This window comes from Pantherophis guttatus, chromosome 7, assembly GCF_059756535.1.
Source record: "Pantherophis guttatus breed Tessera chromosome 7, ASM5975653v1, whole genome shotgun sequence".
Taxonomy (NCBI): Eukaryota; Metazoa; Chordata; class Lepidosauria; order Squamata; family Colubridae; genus Pantherophis; species Pantherophis guttatus.
In genome coordinates this window covers 73843623-73862560 of record NC_142069.1, presented here as the reverse complement: position 1 = coordinate 73862560, position 18938 = coordinate 73843623, and the positions used below count along the sequence as shown (strand labels likewise).

General features: G+C 41.3%; 3 protein-coding genes and 1 long non-coding RNA gene across 4 annotated transcripts; all 4 read right to left on the bottom strand.

Annotated features, from left to right (window-relative positions):
• Positions 1-690: 690 nt before the first annotated feature.
• On the bottom strand, positions 691-2393 carry LOC148112928 (uncharacterized). Its single transcript, XR_015728812.1, has 4 exons — positions 2313-2393; positions 1984-2065; positions 1189-1499; positions 691-1073 (listed from the first exon to the last, which is right to left on the bottom strand). It is a non-coding gene; the product is annotated as an uncharacterized LOC148112928 (long non-coding RNA).
• Positions 2394-2425: 32 nt separating this feature from the next.
• On the bottom strand, positions 2426-4655 carry LOC148112927 (uncharacterized). The gene is made up of 5 exons (XM_087874329.1): positions 4317-4655; positions 3703-3866; positions 2969-3033; positions 2687-2792; positions 2426-2584 (listed from the first exon to the last, which is right to left on the bottom strand). The coding sequence occupies exons 1-5, from the start codon at positions 4438-4440 to the stop codon at positions 2426-2428; spliced, it is 618 nt and encodes a 205-aa protein (XP_087730455.1). The 5' UTR covers positions 4441-4655.
• A 2891-nt stretch (positions 4656-7546) lies between these two features.
• LOC148112926 (uncharacterized) lies at positions 7547-11347 on the bottom strand. Its single transcript, XM_087873467.1, has 9 exons — positions 11175-11347; positions 10561-10724; positions 9823-9887; positions 9541-9646; positions 9343-9438; positions 9167-9247; positions 8838-8919; positions 8044-8354; positions 7547-7928 (listed from the first exon to the last, which is right to left on the bottom strand). The coding sequence occupies exons 1-8, from the start codon at positions 11296-11298 to the stop codon at positions 8329-8331; spliced, it is 744 nt and encodes a 247-aa protein (XP_087729593.1). The 5' UTR covers positions 11299-11347; the 3' UTR covers positions 7547-7928; positions 8044-8328.
• A 3188-nt stretch (positions 11348-14535) lies between these two features.
• LOC148112925 (uncharacterized) lies at positions 14536-18637 on the bottom strand. Its single transcript, XM_087874234.1, has 10 exons — positions 18614-18637; positions 18153-18331; positions 17539-17702; positions 16801-16865; positions 16519-16624; positions 16321-16416; positions 16145-16225; positions 15816-15897; positions 15035-15345; positions 14536-14919 (listed from the first exon to the last, which is right to left on the bottom strand). The coding sequence occupies exons 1-9, from the start codon at positions 18625-18627 to the stop codon at positions 15320-15322; spliced, it is 813 nt and encodes a 270-aa protein (XP_087730360.1). The 5' UTR covers positions 18628-18637; the 3' UTR covers positions 14536-14919; positions 15035-15319.
• Between the last annotated feature and the right edge of the window lie 301 nt (positions 18638-18938).

Sequence of the window (18938 nt, the reverse complement as noted above, 5' to 3'; positions counted from 1 at the left end):
AAGGTTGAGAAGAATAATAGTAATGCAGCCTTAATGAATAGTTTGACAGTGTTGTGGGAATAAATAATTAAAATAAATAATTTTCTACAAAAGACAGACTTATATTGTACCTTTATTTATATTTGGAAATCAGATAAGCAAACAAATACATATTTAAGAAAATAATGAAATAAAGAAGTGCACAGGTTTGTTAAAAAAACAAGTGAAAGAAAAATATTCAAAGTATACTTATTTATTTATCCAATTTGTAGAGGGGCCCATGTCAAACAAGGGACAATGGGTAGCAAACAATGATAAAATCAATTATACAATTAAAAACTGAATATGACAAGCAAAATACGATATATATATATATATATATATATATATATATATATATATATATATATATATATATACACACATAAACATAAACATACATTCTATCTATGAGACATTTATATGTCACTCATTTCAGGAAACGTAAGATAAAGAAGATAATTCAGTCAAAAGGGCTACTTTCAGCCTTTCAAGGTTCTGTTAATGTAGCCTTAAAATAAGGTAGAATTAGCACCTTTAGTCACATCTCTCTCTCTCTCTCTCTCCCTCTCCCTCTCTCTCTCTCTCTCTCACACACACACACACACAGAGAGAGAGAGAGAGAGAGAGAGAGAGAGAGAGAGAGAGAGAGAGAGAGAAAGAGAGAGAGAAACACACACACACATGGTCTGAATAACCTGCAGACATTGTGTCAGTCCTCCAAGGGAAACGAGACAGGAAATATGACTAAATGGGCTAATTCGACCTTATTGTAAGGCTACATTAACGGAATCTTGAGAGTCTGAAGGTAACACCTTTGACTAAACTTCTGTCTTCTTTGCCTTGTGGTTGCCTTCAATGGTGGCATATAGCTGGAGACATATAAGTGTCCCATAGATACAAGAAAAAAACATTTGCATTAAAAACTCAAGTCCATCCTTCTGTGTTTCGTTCTTCTTCTATCCTGGGGAGATGTTGATCCAGCCGGGTGATGGTCCAAGCAAGCAGGTCAGTTACAGGCACTGCATGGAATTCTGTCCAAGCTGCTACCCAGCCTAAGAAGAGACAAATCACAGGGCAGAAAGCAGAATCAACCATAGGCTTGAGAGAGCAAAACCCACCTTTGCAGAAACGGAACCATCTCTTAGTCCAACCCTGCATACTACCCACCTGCTGCAGCATATTAAAAACGATGATGGTCGGCGTCTGCTCCACAGCATCTTCAGCCCCAGTGCCATCTTCCAAACCCCAAGGGAACCTTCAGCAGGAGGGAGTTCTGATCTTCCAGTGATCTACAAACACAGATACCAACAATTATTATACAGTCAGAAGTTTTAACAGATCAAATTCAACTATTATACATAATTTATGCAATTTATAGAAGGAAGAACCAAAGGGCCATTTCCTGAGATGGTAGCTTTTCTTCATAGGTGGCTCAACGACGGAAGGTGGAGGTTACAGCTCCTCTATTTCCAGATCTCCTGCATGGAAATAAAAGGTGAGAAAAATAGAAAGAAAGAGATTGAAATTTGATATGTTTGCTACACAGCTGGAAAACATATACAGGTTTTCGATCTATGGGAGTTGTCCTCAACTTATGACAACAAGGGAGCTCAAACTCTACATGATCAGTCATTACAGTTTTAAATCAAGTCGCCACATGACCGAATTCGATTTTACAACTGTTTTTACAACAATTGTTAAGTGAATCACATGTTGGTAAATCCAAAAGCAAATTATCCAGGGGCTGGTTCCCCCCCCCCTTTTTTTTGTACCTTAAACTATGAGAATATCTCAAACTGCAATCATGTAACCATTAAATGCTGCAAACAATCGTAAATTTGAACTTCTTGCCAACTACTCGAAATGTGATGAAATTAGTGTACGGTTGATGTGACTGTCGTAACTAAGAGGACAGGTGATAAGTAACCCTCCCCCTCCCCTTAGTGTTCTCAAGAAAGTTACCTTCATTGATGTTTTTGTAGGTGGTTCCAGCCTGCCAGATTTCCCTGGGAACATCAGGGAAAGCCTGCTGGACTTCTTGGAGCTGTAAAAGAAAAAAATCGCTCACCGTGTTGCCAAGGTTCTTGGAGAGTAGTTCTCCTTCCCTTGGCCCATCACTCACATATTACTAGCAAGATATCCTTTCCAGAATTTCCTCAAGTAGAATGATAGGAAAAAGAGCCCCCTGCACTCTCTCTGGCACCAAGAGGGAGGTTATTTGAGGGTGCGGTCCCAAGAGCTGTGGGGGACTCAAAGGCTACAATTAATGTTAATTTAGTTTTGCTACGTACATCTATCCTGGGATGATGGTTTCCACAGGAGAGGAGCTGGTTTATCGCTGGCAAAAACAGTTTCCCACGTCGGTCCAGTTGCTGTGGAATTGACAAAGAAAAGACATGTTTTCTCATTTCTGAGAATCAAGAATCTCGCTGCCCTTTGAACTGCCATGGGACTTCTGGACCCTTACCTTCAGAATGAAAACAAACTGTTCTGTGGTGGGAGACTGTCGGAGTAGGTTCCTCATTGTTAGGCCAAAGGCCTCGTCCAACAACTTCTTCTCCACCTGAAAGGAAACATAAGAGATGGTGCTATTTCTTTTGGAGAACATTTTCCCATCCATGCAACACTAGAAAGGAAATCCCAGAAATGTCGGTTAAAGTGGTACCTCAGAAAGATCTTCCTCCTCTGCATCCAGGGTAGCCGTCCAATAAAAGCTGGAAAGGTCCATCAGCATGGCTTCTATTGGTTCATCCCTTTCTGGTGTTATCTTGCTGTGGGATTAAAAGAAGGAAGAGACATTAGTGCCCATATTAATGAGCAAGCCTCCGTTCCATTTTTCCCATAAGAATAGGATAAGCTGGCTCAACTGAATGCCCTCCCCCTTCTTAATGACTGAGTACCCCAAACAGACTTTTCTCACCCACTATAAAAGAAACAATAGACTGACCTGAGATCATACATTTCCAGCAATGCAGCTAATCCATTGACAAAGCTGTGCTCCTGCAACAGAGCCTGCCAGGAAACAAAAGAAGAGAGAATCAGAAAAGTCAAGCTCAACTAAGTTGCTCCAGAACATCTTCTTTGTCCCAGCCTGTTTTAACCTGCTAAGTTGCTGCAACAGCTCACCTTTCAGTCCAAAGGAAAATTGTTAAGGGTCCTTTTGAGCTTTTGGTAAACTTTTTGAGAATTTGTAGTAGCTTTCCTCCTCTCCCTTTCCCTCTGATATCTCCCCATCATCTTTAACTCTTCCCCCTTTCCAGAGTCCCCAGTGCAATTCCTTTGACAAGAAAAGCTTGAACCCTTCTGAGCAGTGTGAAATCTAAAATTTGTCACTACCGGTTCTGTGGGCGTGGATTGGGGGGGGGGTTAATGTGACTGGGTAGGCGTGGCCATTTTAAAAAAACTTTTAAAACCATTTTTTCTACAACCTCTTCGGCGAATCTTGACCATCCAAACTGAGTTGCCTGATCATCAGAGGCTTTTTTTTCCTTTTAAATGCCTCTGACGATCCAAGCTGAGTTGCCTGATCGGCAGAGGCATTTTTAAAAGGCCTCTGCCAATAGATTCTGTCCATCCTAAGGAATCTTTTGCCTCACACTGAGATTGAGCAAAAATAGACTGGGTTTGAAATCCGGAGGCAAAGCCCAGCGTAAGAAACCTCTACTTCCAAGAGGTACCTACTGATTGCTGTGTCTCTCTCCTCCTCTCAGAGACCACTTGACGCAGATATTGGCTCATCTCCTGGTCCCTTCTTATACAGGCCAGCTCTGATTGTGCTGGTTGGAAAAGGTCCCGCCTCTCGAAGAGGACCTTCTCTTTCCCTTGGCTGTCCTTTGGAGGGAAACCTGGGAAAGGAGACACAGAGGGTGGTATCATAGCAATCTCCTCCAGATGAAGGAAAGACCCTAAAATCAGCCCTTTGCAGCATCCTTCCCTCGGAGACCCAATTCAAAGGCTTTTGTGGTTGCTGGCTATGTCTCTTTTAGGGGAAAGACCTATTGCATTCTTTATATCCTCCCTCCCCAGTTCCCAGGATAGAGATAGGCTCCACTCAGCAAATGTGAAGTTTCCCAGAAGAGTCTCATGGAAGCAGAACAATTTATGGAAAGTTAATGTGGATTCAGAAGCTTCATGAGGAGCAGGAGCAATTTGGTTCTGCCCAGCCCCTAAGTGCAACCTCAAGTATAGGAAGAGGCAGAATTGGCTTCTCTAGATGCCTACAGAGAGGAGTCCACTCCTAAAGGAGCTCCTTCCCTTTCCCTCTCCATCCCCTTCAACCCAAAGTGTGTACTCACCGTGCTGCTCCACTTTATGGAGCTCAATATCTATCGAGATTTTCGTTTTTCTTCGGCCAGACAGATTTGTTGCATCTTCCAAGGTGGAGGTTGAAGGACTGGCTGGCCTTGCATTCCTTCTCATTCTCCCCCAACAGCATTGGAAGATTTCTCTGCACCATTTTCGAAATCTCAGGAACCTAAGAAAAGGAATGGAAGGGAGTAAAACCCCTTTTCCAGACTCCACCTGCTCTACCTGCTCTGTGTCTGGGACAGAGGGAGCATCTGGACAAAGAGAGAAGCTCCTTCTGTGTAAATCTCTGGGAAGGAGCCCAGTCCTGAGGGCCTCCCTTCCCTTCTCTACCTTCCCCCTCTCCATTTCCCCATCCCAGGGCAAAGGCTCATGGACAAACCTTCCACCTCCCAAACAAGAAAAGGCATTGAAAAGCTTTTTAGAGGAGCCTTTCCGAAGACCTACTTACGTCTTCGAAAACATCTTGGCTGTGCTCAGTGACAACTGGCAGTTGGTGACCTTTAACCCTGGATGGATGACATCCTACAGCCAATAGAATTCCCAGAGATCTGAAGGCCTCCTTTGGGATCTACCAAAGGATCTGCTCCACCTTTTCTGCATACACTGTTGGCAGCCAAAGATCTCTAGGCACCTACTCACAAATCTCTCAAGCTGCCTCTTTCTCACCTTTTGGTACAGTGGCCAAAGCTCTTTGTATGTAGCCTGCCTTTTTCTACAGGAGCTCCATTAAGCTCTCTGACTAAGCAAGGCTCACCCATGCAGCTTTTGGTCAACTTCCAGTCAAAATCAGTTGTCTTGCAAGATGTGTGTGTTTTTGTATATGTGTGTGCGTGCGTGTATCAACTCTGCTGGGTCTAGAGTCAGCTCCCTCTGTTCTATCTGCTTTGGTGACGATACCTTTTTCTGCATGCCAATCTATTTTTTAAAAAAGTTTTGTTGATTTTCTATTGTTTACATTTTGTTAATGGTTAATAAACATTGTGTTGTCTGGATGATTTTATTTCCTTAGCCGTACAAATTACATTCTTATTCTCCACCCCTTTTGGCCCACTTCTGGTAGAATTAGTTCCCTGTTTGATATCTTCTTTCTTTTTAATCTTCAATGTAAGTCTCTCCATTTCTGCACAATCCAGTATCTTCCTAATTATCTCTTTGTCTCGTGGTATTTCTTCATTTTTCCAATATTGTGCAAATATAATCCTTGTTGCTGTTAATATATGCAATATTAAATACTTTTTTATTCATCAATTTTTTTTTTATGGTGTTATACCTAATAGAAAAAGTTCAGGTTTAAAATCTACATGTTTTCCTAACATCCTTTCGAGCCACTTATATATTTTTGCCTAACTTTTTTTTTTTTTTTTTTGCTTTAACACAGGTCCACCATATATAGTAATATGTGTCTGTTATTTGGTTACATTTCCAATATTTGTTAGACTTATTTTTAAACTTTGTAACTAACTTAGCAGGTGGTAAGTGCCATCTCTAAAACATTTTATATATGTTTTCCTTAGAAGAAGTTGCCATTGTTACTTGATTGTTTCTTTGCCATAAGTTTTGCCATTTCTCTTATTCTATATTATGTCTAAAGTTTTTTGCCCACTGTATCGTTGTGTCTTTTACTTGTTCATCCTCCACTTTCCGATTTAGTAAAAAAATTAGATATTTTCTTAATTAGTTTTTCATCAGAATTCAACAATATCTGATCAAAGACTGTCTGTCCTTTATAAAGGCTGTATATTTTCATGTCTTTATTATATCTAGATTGTTTTTGCAATTGAAGCCACCATGATAATTTAATACCCTCGACGTCAAGTTCTTGCTTAGATTTTAATTTCCCTTCAGTGTCAAAAATGTCTTTATATGTCACAATTTTTTCAAACTTCACCAGATTTGGATATGTAAATTCTTCCATTTTGCCCTATTTTACAACTGTTTCTCACCCCCCCTCCCAATCATATTGGGAATCGCACAGAATCATAGTCGCTAATTCTATCTAGGCATTTGGTAATATTATTACATCTACCACGTTCAAAAAGAAGTTATCCGTCTTCAAACTTTTGTTTTTACCTTTCCTACAAAATCAAGTTACCAACATAGAAACACCAACTATCTTATTCTGTGTCGTCTGTGTTATTCTGTGTATTCTTTTTTGGCTCTTATTCCCAATCATTTCTTTCCTCTCTTCCCCCCACCCTCGCAACTTACTCTCTCTCCCTGTTTAGACCATTTGTGAACCAAATTCACAGAGGATGGATGAGGACCTGTATCTGGTCTAATTTTGGGGACTCTACCTTCAGCCTTAGCACCTTCCTTCAGCGCTTGCCTTGTCTTTAACTTCCTGCTATACATGGCCTTTCTCTGTGTTTTGTCTTAGAATAGAATAGAATAGAATAGAATAGAATAGAATAGAATAGAATAGAATAGAATAGAATAGAATAGAATTCTTTATTGGTTAAGTGTGATTGGATACACAAGGGATTTGTCTTCGGTGCATAAGTTCTCAGTGAACATAACAGCTGTAAGTAATTAAACATCATCATAGTCATCGTAAAAATGCATTTCTCATAAATCGTAAGATACAACACTTAGTGATAGTCATAGGATACTAAATAAGCAATCAACATAAATCAACTAGGAAACTAAATAAACCAATATAAATCGGAAATACACAAGCAACAAAGTTATAGTCATAAGTAGAAAAGGAGATAGGTAACAGGAAGGTTGAGAAGAATAATAGTAATGCAGCCTTAATGAATAGTTTGACAGTGTTGTGGGAATAAATAATTAAAATAAATAATTTTCTACAAAAGACAGACTTATATTGTACCTTTATTTATATTGGGAAATCAGATAAGCAAACAAATACATATTTAAGAAAATAATGAAATAAAGAAGTGCACAGGTTTGTTAAAAAAACAAGTGAAAGAAAAATATTCAAAGTATACTTATTTATTTATCCAATTTGTAGAGGGGCCCATGTCAAACAAGGGACCATGGGTAGCAAACAATGATAAAATCAATTATACAATTAAAAACTGAATATAGCCTTAAAATAAGGTAGAATTAGCTCCTTTAGTCACATCTCTCTCTCTCTCTCTTTCTCTCTCTCTCTCTCTCTCTCTCTCTCTCTCCCTCCCTCTCTCTCTCTCTCTCTCTCTCTCTCACACACACACACACACACAGAGAGAGAGAGAGAGAGAAAGAGAGAGAGAAACACACACACACATGGTCTGAATAACCTGCAGACATTGTGTCAGTCCTCCAAGGGAAACGGGACAGGAAATATGACTAAATGGGCTAATTCGACCTTATTGTAAGGCTACATTAACGGAATCTTGAGAGTCTGAAGGTAACACCTTTGACTAAACTTCTGTCTTCTTTGCCTTGTGGTTGCCTTCAATGGTGGCATAGAGCTGGAGACATATAAGTGTCCCATAGATACAAGAAAAAAACATTTGCATTAAAAACTCAAGTCCATCCTTCTGTGTTTCGTTCTTCTTCTATCCTGGGGAGATGTTGATCCAGCCGGGTGATGGTCCAAGCAAGCAGGTCAGTTACAGGCACTGCGTGGAATTCTGTCCAAGCTGCTACCCAGCCTAAGAAGAGACAAATCACAGGGCAGAAAGCAGAATCAACCATAGGCTTGAGAGAACAAAACCCACCTTTGCAGAAACGGAACCATCTCTTAGTCCAACCCTGCATACTACCCACCTGCTGCAGCATATTAGAAACGATGATGGTCGGCGTCTGCTCCACAGCATCTTCAGCCCCAGTGCCATCTTCCAAACCCCAAGGGAACCTTCAGCAGGAGGGAGTTCTGATCTTCCAGTGATCTACAAACACAGATACCAACAATTATTATACAGTCAGAAGTTTTAACAGATCAAATTCAACTATTATACATAATTTATGCAATTTATAGAAGGAAGAACCAAAGGGCCATTTCCTGAGATGGTAGCTTTTCTTCATAGGTGGCTCAACGACGGAAGGTGGAGGTTACAGCTCCTCTATTTCCAGATCTCCTGCATGGAAATAAAAGGTGAGAAAAATAGAAAGAAAGAGATTGAAATTTGATATGTTTGCTACACAGCTGGAAAACATATACAGGTTTTCGATCTATGGGAGTTGTCCTCAACTTATGACAACAAGGGAGCTCAAACTCTGCATGATCAGTCATTACAGTTTTAAATCAAGTCGCCACATGACCGAATTCGATTTTACAACTGTTTTTACAACAATTGTTAAGTGAATCACATGTTGGTAAATCCAAAAGCAAATTATCCAGTGGCTGGTTCCCCCCCCCTTTTTTTGTACCTTAAACTATGAGAATATCTCAAACTGCAATCATGTAACCATTAAATGCTGCAAACGATCGTAAATTTGAACTTCTTGCCAACTACTCGAAATGTGATGAAATTAGTGTACGGTTGATGTGACTGTCGTAACTAAGAGGACAGGTGATAAGTAACCCTCCCCCCTCCCCTTAGTGTTCTCAAGAAAGTTACCTTCATTGATGTTTTTGTAGGTGGTTCCAGCCTGCCAGATTTCCCTGGGAACATCAGGGAAAGCCTGCTGGACTTCTTGGAGCTGTAAAAGAAAAAAATCGCTCACCGTGTTGCCAAGGTTCTTGGAGAGTAGTTCTCCTTCCCTTGGCCCATCACTCACATATTACTAGCAAGATATCCTTCCCAGAATTTCCTCAAGTAGAATGAGAGGAAAAAGAGCCCCCTGCACTCTCTCTGGCACCAAGAGGGAGGTTATTTGAGGGTGGGGTCCCAAGAGCTGTGGGGGACTCAAAGGCTACAATTTATGTTAATTTAGTTTTGCTACGTACATCTATCCTGGGATGATGGTTTCTACAGGAGAGGAGCTGGTTTATCGCTGGCAAAAACAGTTTCCCACGTGGGTCCAGTTGCTGTGGAATTGACAAAGAAAAGACATGTTTTCTCATTTCTGAGAATCAAGAATCTCGCTGCCCTTTGAACTGCCATGGGACTTCTGGACCCTTACCTTCAGAATGAAAACAAACTGTTCTGTGGTGGGAGACTGTCGGAGTAGGTTCCTCATTGTTAGGCCAAAGGCCTCGTCCAACAACTTCTTCTCCACCTGAAAGGAAACATAAGAGATGGTGCTATTTCTTTTGGAGAACATTTTCCCATCCATGCAACACTAGAAAGGAAATCCCAGAAATGTCGGTTAAAGTGGTACCTCAGAAAGATCTTCCTCCTCTGCATCCAGGGTAGCCGTCCAATAAAAGCTGGAAAGGTCCATCAGCATGGCTTCTATTGGTTCATCCCTTTCTGGTGTTATCTTGCTGTGGGATTAAAAGAAGGAAGAGACATTAGTGCCCATATTAATGAGCAAGCCTCCGTTCCATTTTTCCCATAAGAATAGGATAAGCTGGCTCAACTGAATGCCCTCCCCCTTCTTAATGACTGAGTACCCCAAACAGACTTTTCTCACCCACTATAAAAGAAACAATAGACTGACCTGAGATCATACATTTCCAGCAATGCAGCTAATCCATTGACAAAGCTGTGCTCCTGCAACAGAGCCTGCCAGGAAACAAAAGAGGAGACAATCAGAAAAGTCAAGCTCAACTAAGTTGCTCCAGAACATCTTCTTTGTCCCAGCCTGTTTTAACCTGCTATGTTGCTGCAACAGCTCACCTTTCAGTCCAAAGGAAAATTGTTAAGGGTCCTTTTGAGCTTTTGGTAAACTTTTTGAGGATTTGTAGTAGCTTTCCTCCTCTCCCTTTCCCTCTGATATCTCCCCATCATCCTTAACTCTTCCCCCTTTCCAGAGTCCCCAGTGCAATTCCTTTGACAAGAAAAGCTTGAACCCTTCTGAGCAGTGTGAAATCTAAAATTTGTCACTACCGGTTCTGTGGGCATGGATTGTGGGGGGGGGGGGTTAATGTGACTGGGTAGGCGTGGCCATTTAAAAAAAACTTTTAAAACCATTTTTTCTACAACCTCTTCGGCGAATCTTGACCATCCAAACTGAGTTGCCTGATCATCAGAGGCTTTTTTTTCCTTTTAAATGCCTCTGACGATCCAAGCTGAGTTGCCTGATCGGCAGAGGCATTTTTAAAAGGCCTCTGCCAATAGACTCTGTCCATCCTAAGGAATCTTTTGCCTCACACTGAGATTGAGCAAAAATAGACTGGGTTTGAAATCCGGAGGCAAAGCCCAGCGTAAGAAACCTCTACTTCCAAGAGGTACCTACTGATTGCTGTGTCTCTCTCCTCCTCTCAGAGACCATTTGACGCAGATATTGGCTCATCTCCTGGTCCCTTCTTATACAGGCCAGCTCTGATTGTGCTGGTTGGAAAAGGTCCCGCCTCTCGAAGAGGACCTTCTCTTTCCCTTGGCTGTCCTTTGGAGGGAAACCTGGGAAAGGAGACACAGAGGGTGGTATCATAGCAATCTCCTCCAGATGAAGGAAAGACCCTAAAATCAGCCCTTTGCAGCATCCTTCCCTCGGAGACCCAATTCAAAGGCTTTTGTGGTTGCTGGCTATGTCTCTTTTAGGGGAAAGACCTATTGCATTCTTTATATCCTCCCTCCCCAGTTCCCAGGATAGAGATAGGCTCCACTCAGCAAATGTGAAGTTTCCCAGAAGAGTCTCATGGAAGCAGAACAATTTATGGAAAGTTAATGTGGATTCAGAAGCTTCATGAGGAGCAGGAGCAATTTGGTTCTGCCCAGCCCCTAAGTGCAACCTCAAGTATAGGAAGAGGCAGAATTGGCTTCTCTAGATGCCTACAGAGAGGAGTCCACTCCTAAAGGAGCTCCTTCCCTTTCCCTCTCCATCCCCTTCAACCCAAAGTGTGTACTCACCGTGCTGCTCCACTTTATGGAGCTCAATATCTATCGAGATTTTCGTTTTTCTTCGGCCAGACAGATTTGTTGCGTCTTCCAAGGTGGAGGTTGAAGGACTGGCTGGCCTTGCATTCCTTCTCATTCTCCCCCAACAGCATTGGAAGATTTCTCTGCACCATTTTCGAAATCTCAGGAACCTAAGAAAAGGAATGGAAGGGAGTAAAACCCCTTTTCCAGACTCCACTTGCTCTACCTGCTCTGTGTCTGGGACAGAGGGAGCATCTGGACAAAGAGAGAAGCTCCTTCTGTGTAAATCTCTGGGAAGGAGCCCAGTCCTGAGGGCCTCCCTTCCCTCCTCTACCTTCCCCCTCTCCATTTCCCCATCCCAGGGCAAAGGCTCATGGACAAACCTTCCACCTCCCAAACAAGAAAAGGCATTGAAAAGCTTTTTAGAGGAGCCTTTCCGAAGACCTACTTACGTCTTCGAAAAATCTTGGCTCTGCTCAGTGACAACTGGCAGTTGGTGACCTTTGACCCTGGATGGATGACATCCTACAGCCAATAGAATTCCCAGAGATCTGAAGGCCTCCTTTGGTATCTACGAGAGGATCTGCTCCACCTTTTCTGCATACACTGTTGGCAGCCAAAGATCTCTAGGCACCTACTCACAAATCTCTCAAGCTGCCTCTTTCTCACCTTTTGGTACAGTGGCCAAAGCTCTTTGTATGTAGCCTGCCTTTTTCAAGAGGAGCTCCATTAAGCTCTCTGACTAAGCAAGGCTCACCCATGCAGCTTTTGGTCAACTTCCAGTCAAAATCAGTTGTCTTGCAAGATGTGTGTGTTTTTGTATATGTGTGTGCGTGGGTGTATCAACTCTGCTGGGTCTAGAGTCAGCTCCCTCTGTTCTATCTGCTTTGGTGAAGATACCTTTTTCTGCATACCAAACTATTTTTTTAAAGTTTTGTTGATTTTCCATTGCTTACATTTTGTTAGTGGTTAATAAACATCGAGTTGTCTGGATTATTTTATTTCCTTAGCCGTACAAATTACATTCTTATTCTCCACCCCTTTTGGCCCACCTCTGGTAGAATTAGTTCCCTGTTTGATATCTTCTTTCTTTTTAATCTTCAATGTAAGTCTCTCCATTTCTGCACAATCCAGTATCTTCCTAATTATCTCTTTGTCTCGTGGTATTTCTTCATTTTTCCAATATTGTGCAAATATAATCCTTGTTGCTGTTAATATATGCAATATTAAATACTTTTTTATTCATCAATTTTTTTTTTATGGTGTTATACCTAATAGAAAAAGTTCAGGTTTAAAATCTACATGTTTTCCTAACATCCTTTCGAGCCACTTATATATTTTTGCCTAACTTTTTTTTTTTTTTTTTTGCTTTAACACAGGTCCACCATATGTAGTAATATGTGTCTGTTATTTGGTTACATTTCCAATATTTGTTAGACTTATTTTTAAACTTTGTAACTAACTTAGCAGGTGGTAAGTGCCATCTCTAAAACATTTTATATATGTTTTCCTTAGAAGAAATTGCCATTGTTACTTGATTGTTTCTTTGCCATAAGTTTTTTGCCCACTGTATCGTTGTGTCTTTTACTTGTTCATCCTCCACTTTCTGATTTAGTAAAAAAATTAGATATTTTCTTAATTAGTTTTTCATCAGAATTCAACAATATCTGATCAAAGACTGTCTGTCCTTTATAAAGGCTGTACATTTTCATGTCTTTATTATATCTAGATTGTTTTTCCAATTGAAGCCACCATGATAATTTAATACCCTCGACGTCAAGTTCTTGCTTAGATTTTAATTTCCCTTCAGTGTCAAAAATGTCTTTATATGTCACAATTTTTTCAAACTTCACCAGATTTGGATATGTAAATTCTTCCATTTTGCCCTATTTTACAACTGTTTCTCACCCCCCCTCCCAATCATATTGGGATTCGCACAGAATCATAGTCGCTAATTCTATCTAGGCATTTGGTAATATTATTACATCTACCACGTTCAAAAAGAAGTTATCCGTCTTCAAACTTTTGTTTTTACCTTTCCTACAAAATCAAGTTACCAACATAGAAACACCAACTATCTTATTCTGTGTCGTCTGTGTTATTCTGTGTATTCTTTTTTGGCTCTTATTCCCAATCATTTCTTTCCTCTCTTCCCCCCACCCTCGCAACTTACTCTCTCTCCCTGTTTAGACCATTTGTGAACCAAATTCACAGAGGATGGATGAGGACCTGTATCTGGTCTAATTTTGGGGACTCTACCTTCTGTTTTAGCACCTTCCTTCAGCGCTTGCCTTGTCTTTAACTTCCTGCTATACATGGCCTTTCTCTGTGTTTTGTCTTTAGAATAGAATAGAATAGAATAGAATAGAATAGAATAGAATAGAATAGAATAGAATAGAATAGAATAGAATAGAATAGAATAGAATTCTTTATTGGTTAAGTGTGATTGGATACACAAGGGATTTGTCTTCGGTGCATAAGTTCTCAGTGAACATAACAGCTGTAAGTAATTAAGCATCATCATAGTCATCGTAAAAATGCATTTCTCATAAATCGTAAGATACAACACTTAGTGATAGTCATAGGATACTAAATAAGCAATCAACATAAATCAACTAGGAAACTAAATAAACCAATATAAATCGGAAATACACAAGCAACAAAGTTATAGTCATAAGTAGAAAAGGAGATAGGTAACAGGAAGGTTGAGAAGAATAATAGTAATGCAGCCTTAATGAATAGTTTGACAGTGTTGTGGGAATAAATAATTAAAATAAATAATTTTCTACAAAAGACAGACTTATATTGTACCTTTATTTATATTTGGAAATCAGATAAGCAAACAAATACATATTTAAGAAAATAATGAAATAAAGAAGTGCACAGGTTTGTTAAAAAAACAAGTGAAAGAAAAATATTCAAAGTATACTTATTTATTTATCCAATTTGTAGAGGGGCCCATGTCAAACAAGAGACAATGGGTAGCAAACAATCATAAAATCAATTATACAATTAAAAACTGAATATGACAAGCAAAATACAATATATATATATATATATATATACACATAAACATAAACATACATTCTATCTATGAGACATTTATATGTCACTCATTTCAGGAAACGTAAGATAAAGAAGATAATTCAGTCAAAAGGGCTACTTTCAGCCTTTCAAGGTTCTGTTAATGTAGCCTTAAAATAAGGTAGAATTAGCACCTTTAGTCACATCTCTCTCTCTCTCCCCCCCCCTCTCTCTCTCTCTCACACACACACACACACACACACACACAGAGAGAGAGAGAGAGAGAGAGAGAGAGAGAGAGAGAGAGAGAGAGAGAGAGAGAGAGAGAAACACACACACACATGGTCTGAACAACCTGCAGACATTGTGTCAGTCCTCCAAGGGAAACGAGACAGGAAATATGACTAAATGGGCTAATTTGACCTTATTGTAAGGCTACATTAACGGAATCTTGAGAGTCTGAAGGTAACACCTTTGACTAAACTTCTGTCTTCTTTGCCTTGTGTTTGCCTTCAATAGTGGCATAGAGCTGGAGACATATAAGTGTCCCATAGATACAAGAAAAAAACATTTGCATTAAAAACTCAAGTCCATCCTTCTGTGTTTCGTTCTTCTTCTATCCTGGGGAGATGTTGATCCAGCCGGGTGATGGTCCAAGCAAGCAGGTCAGTTACAGTCACTGCATGGAATTCTGTCCAAGCTGCTACCCAGCCTAAGAAGAGACAAATCACAGGGCAGAAAGCAGAATCAACCATAGGCTTGAGAGAACAAAACCCACCTTTGCAGAAACGGAACCATCTCTTAGTCCAACCCTGCATACTACCCACCTGCTGCAGCATATTAGAAACGATGATGGTCGGCGTCTGCTCCACAGCATCTTCAGCCCCAGTGCCATCTTCCAAACCCCAAGGGAACCTTCAGCAGGAGGGAGTTCTGATCTTCCAGTGATCTACAAACACAGATACCAACAATTATTATACAGTCAGAAGTTTTAACAGATCAAATTCAACTATTATACATAATTTATGCAATTTATAGAAGGAAGAACCAAAGGGCCATTTCCTGAGATGGTAGCTTTTCTTCATAGGTGGCTCAACGACGGAAGGTGGAGGTTACAGCTCCTCTATTTCCAGATCTCCTGCATGGAAATAAAAGAAAGAAAGAGATTGAAATTTGATATGTTTGCTACACAGGTGGAAAACATATACAGGTTTTCGATCTATGGGAGTTGTCCTCAACTTATGACAACAAGGGAGCTCAAACTCTACATGATCAGTCATTACAGTTTTAAATCAAGTCGCCACATGACCGAATTCGATTTTACAACTGTTTTTACAACAATTGTTAAGTGAATCACATGTTGGTAAATCCAAAAGCAAATTATCCAGTGGCTGGTTCCCCCCCCCCTTTTTTTGTACCTTAAACTATGAGAATATCTCAAACTGCAATCATGTAACCATTAAATGCTGCAAACGATGTAAATTTGAACTTCTTGCCAACTACTCGAAATGTGATGAAATTAGTGTACGGTTGATGTGACTGTCGTAACTAAGAGGACAGGTGATAAATAACCCTCCCCCCTCCCCTTAGTGTTCTCAAGAAAGTTACCTTCATTGATGTTTTTGTAGGTGGTTCCAGCCTGCCAAATTTCCCTGGGAACATCAGGGAAAGCCTGCTGGACTTCTTGGAGCTGTAAAAGAAAAAAATCGCTCACTGTGTTGCCAAGGTTCTTGGAGAGTAGTTCTCCTTCCCTTGGCCCATCACTCACATATTACTAGCAAGATATCCTTTCCAGAATTTCCTCAAGTAGAATGATAGGAAAAAGAGCCCCCTGCACTCTCTCTGGCACCAAGAGGGAGGTTATTTGAGGGTGGGGTCCCAAGAGCTGTGGGGGACTCAAAGGCTACAATTAATGTTAATTTAGTTTTGCTACGTACATCTATCCTGGGATGATGGTTTCCACAGGAGAGGAGCTGGTTTATCGCTGGCAAAAACAGTTTCCCACGTGGGTCCAGTTGCTGTGGAATTGACAAAGAAAAGACATGTTTTCTCATTTCTGAGAATCAAGAATCTCGCTGCCCTTTGAACTACCATGGAACTTCTGGACCCTTACCTTCAGAATGAAAACAAACTGTTCTGTGGTGGGAGACTGTCGGAGTAGGTTCCTCATTGTTAGGCCAAAGGCCTCGTCCAACAACTTCTTCTCCACCTGAAAGGAAACATAAGAGATGGTGCTATTTCTTTTGGAGAACATTTTCCCATCCATGCAACACTAGAAAGGAAATCCCAGAAATGTCGGTTAAAGTGGTACCTCAGAAAGATCTTCCTCCTCTGCATCCAGGGTAGCCGTCCAATAAAAGCTGGAAAGGTCCATCAGCATGGCTTCTATTGGTTCATCCCTTTCTGGTGTTATCTTGCTGTGGGATTAAAAGAAGGAAGAGACATTAGTGCCCATATTAATGAGCAAGCCTCCGTTCCATTTTTCCCATAAGAATAGGATAAGCTGGCTCAACTGAATGCCCTCCCCCTTCTTAATGACTGAGTACCCCAAACAGACTTTTCTCACCCACTATAAAAGAAACAATAGACTGACCTGAGATCATACATTTCCAGCAATGCAGCTAATCCATTGACAAAGCTGTGCTCCTGCAACAGAGCCTGCCAGGAAACAAAAGAGGAGACAATCAGAAAAGTCAAGCTCAACTAAGTTGCTCCAGAACATCTTCCTTGTCCCAGCCTGTTTTAACCTGCTATGTTGCTGCAACAGCTCACCTTTCAGTCCAAAGGAAAATTGTTAAGGGTCCTTTTGAGCTTTTGGTAAACTTTCTGAGAATTCGTAGTAGCTTTCCTCCTCTCCCTTTCCCTCTCATATCTCCCCATCATCCTTAACTCTTCCCCCTTTCCAGAGTCCCCAGTGCAATTCCTTTGACAAGAAAAGCTTGAACCCTTCTGAGCAGTGTGAAATCTAAAATTTGTCACTATCGCTTCTGTGGGCGTGGATTGTGGGGGGGGGGGGGTTAATGTGACTGGGTGGGCGTGGCCATTTTTAAAAAACTTTTAAAACCATTTTTTCTACAACCTCTTCGGCGAATCTTGACCATCCAAGCTGAGTTGCCTGATCATCAGAGGCTTTTTTTTCTTTTAAAGGCCTCTGACGATCCAAGCTGAGTTGCCTGATCGGCAGAGGCATTTTTAAAAGGCCTCTGCCAATAGATTCTGTCCATCCTAAGGAATCTTTTGCCTCACACTGAGATTGAGCAAAAATAGACTGGGTTTGAAATCCGGAGGCAAAGCCCAGCGTAAGAAACCTCTACTTCCAAGAGGTACCTACTGATTGCTGTGTCTCTCTCCTCCTCTCAGAGACCACTTGACGCAGATATTGGCTCATCTCCTGGTCCCTTCTTATACAGGCCAGCTCTGATTGTGCTGGTTGGAAAAGGTCCCGCCTCTCGAAGAGGACCTTCTCTTTCCCTTGGCTGTCCTTTGGAGGGAAATCTGGGAAAGGAGACACAGAGGGTGGAATCATAGCAATCTCCTCCAGATGAAGGAAAGACCCTAAAATCAGCCCTTTGCAGCATCCTTCTCTTGGAGACCCAATTCAAAGGCTTTTGTGGTTTCCGGCTATGTCTATTTTAGGGGAAAGACCTATTGCATTCTTTATATCCTCCCTCCCCAGTTCCCAGGATAGAGATAGGCTCCACTCAGCAAATGTGAAGTTTCCCAGAAGAGTCTCATGGAAGCAGAACAATTTATGGAAAGTTAATGTGGATTCAGAAGCTTCATGAGGAGCAGGAGCAATTTGGTTCTGCCCAGCCCCTAAGTGCAACCTCAAGTATAGGAAGAGGCAGAATTGGCTTCTCTAGATGCCTACAGAGAGGAGTCCACTCCTAAAGGAGCTCCTTCCCTTTCCCTCTCCATCCCCTTCAACCCAAAGTGTGTACTCACCGTGCTGCTCCACTTTATGGAGCTCAATATCTATTGTGATTTTCGTTTTTCTTCGGCCAGACAGATTTGTTGCGTCTTCCAAGGTGGAGGTTGAAGGACTGGCTGGCCTGGCATTCCTTCTCATTCTCCCCCAACAGCATTGGAAGATTTCTCTGCAACATTTTCGAAATCTCAGGAACCTAAGAAAAGGAATGGAAGGGAGTAAAACCCCTTTTCCAGACTCCACCTGCTCTACCTGCTCTGTGTCTGGGACAGAGGGAGCATCTGGACAAAGAGAGAAGCTCCTTCTGTGTAAATCTCTGGGAAGGAGCCCAGTCCTGAGGGCCTCCCTTCCCTCCTCTACCTTCCCCCTCTCCATTTCCCCATCCCAGGGCAAAGGCTCATGGACAAACCTTCCACCTCCCAAACAAGAAAAGGCATTGAAAAGCTTTTTAGAGGAGCCTTTCCGAAGACCTACTTACGTCTTCGAAAACATCTTGGCTGTCCTCAGTGACAACTGGCAGTTGGTGACCTTTAACCCTGGATGGATGACATCCTTCAGCCAATAGAATTCCCAGAGATCTGAAGGCCTCCTTTGGTATCTACGAGAGGATCTGCTCCACCTTTTCTGCATACACTGTTGGCAGCCAAAGATCTCTAGGCACCTACTCACAAATCTCTCAAGCTGCCTCTTTCTCACCTTTTGGTACAGTGGCCAAAGCTCTTTGTATGTAGCCTGCCTTTTTCTACAGGAGCTCCATTAAGCTCTATGACTAAGCAAGGCTCACCCATGCAGCTTTTGGTCAA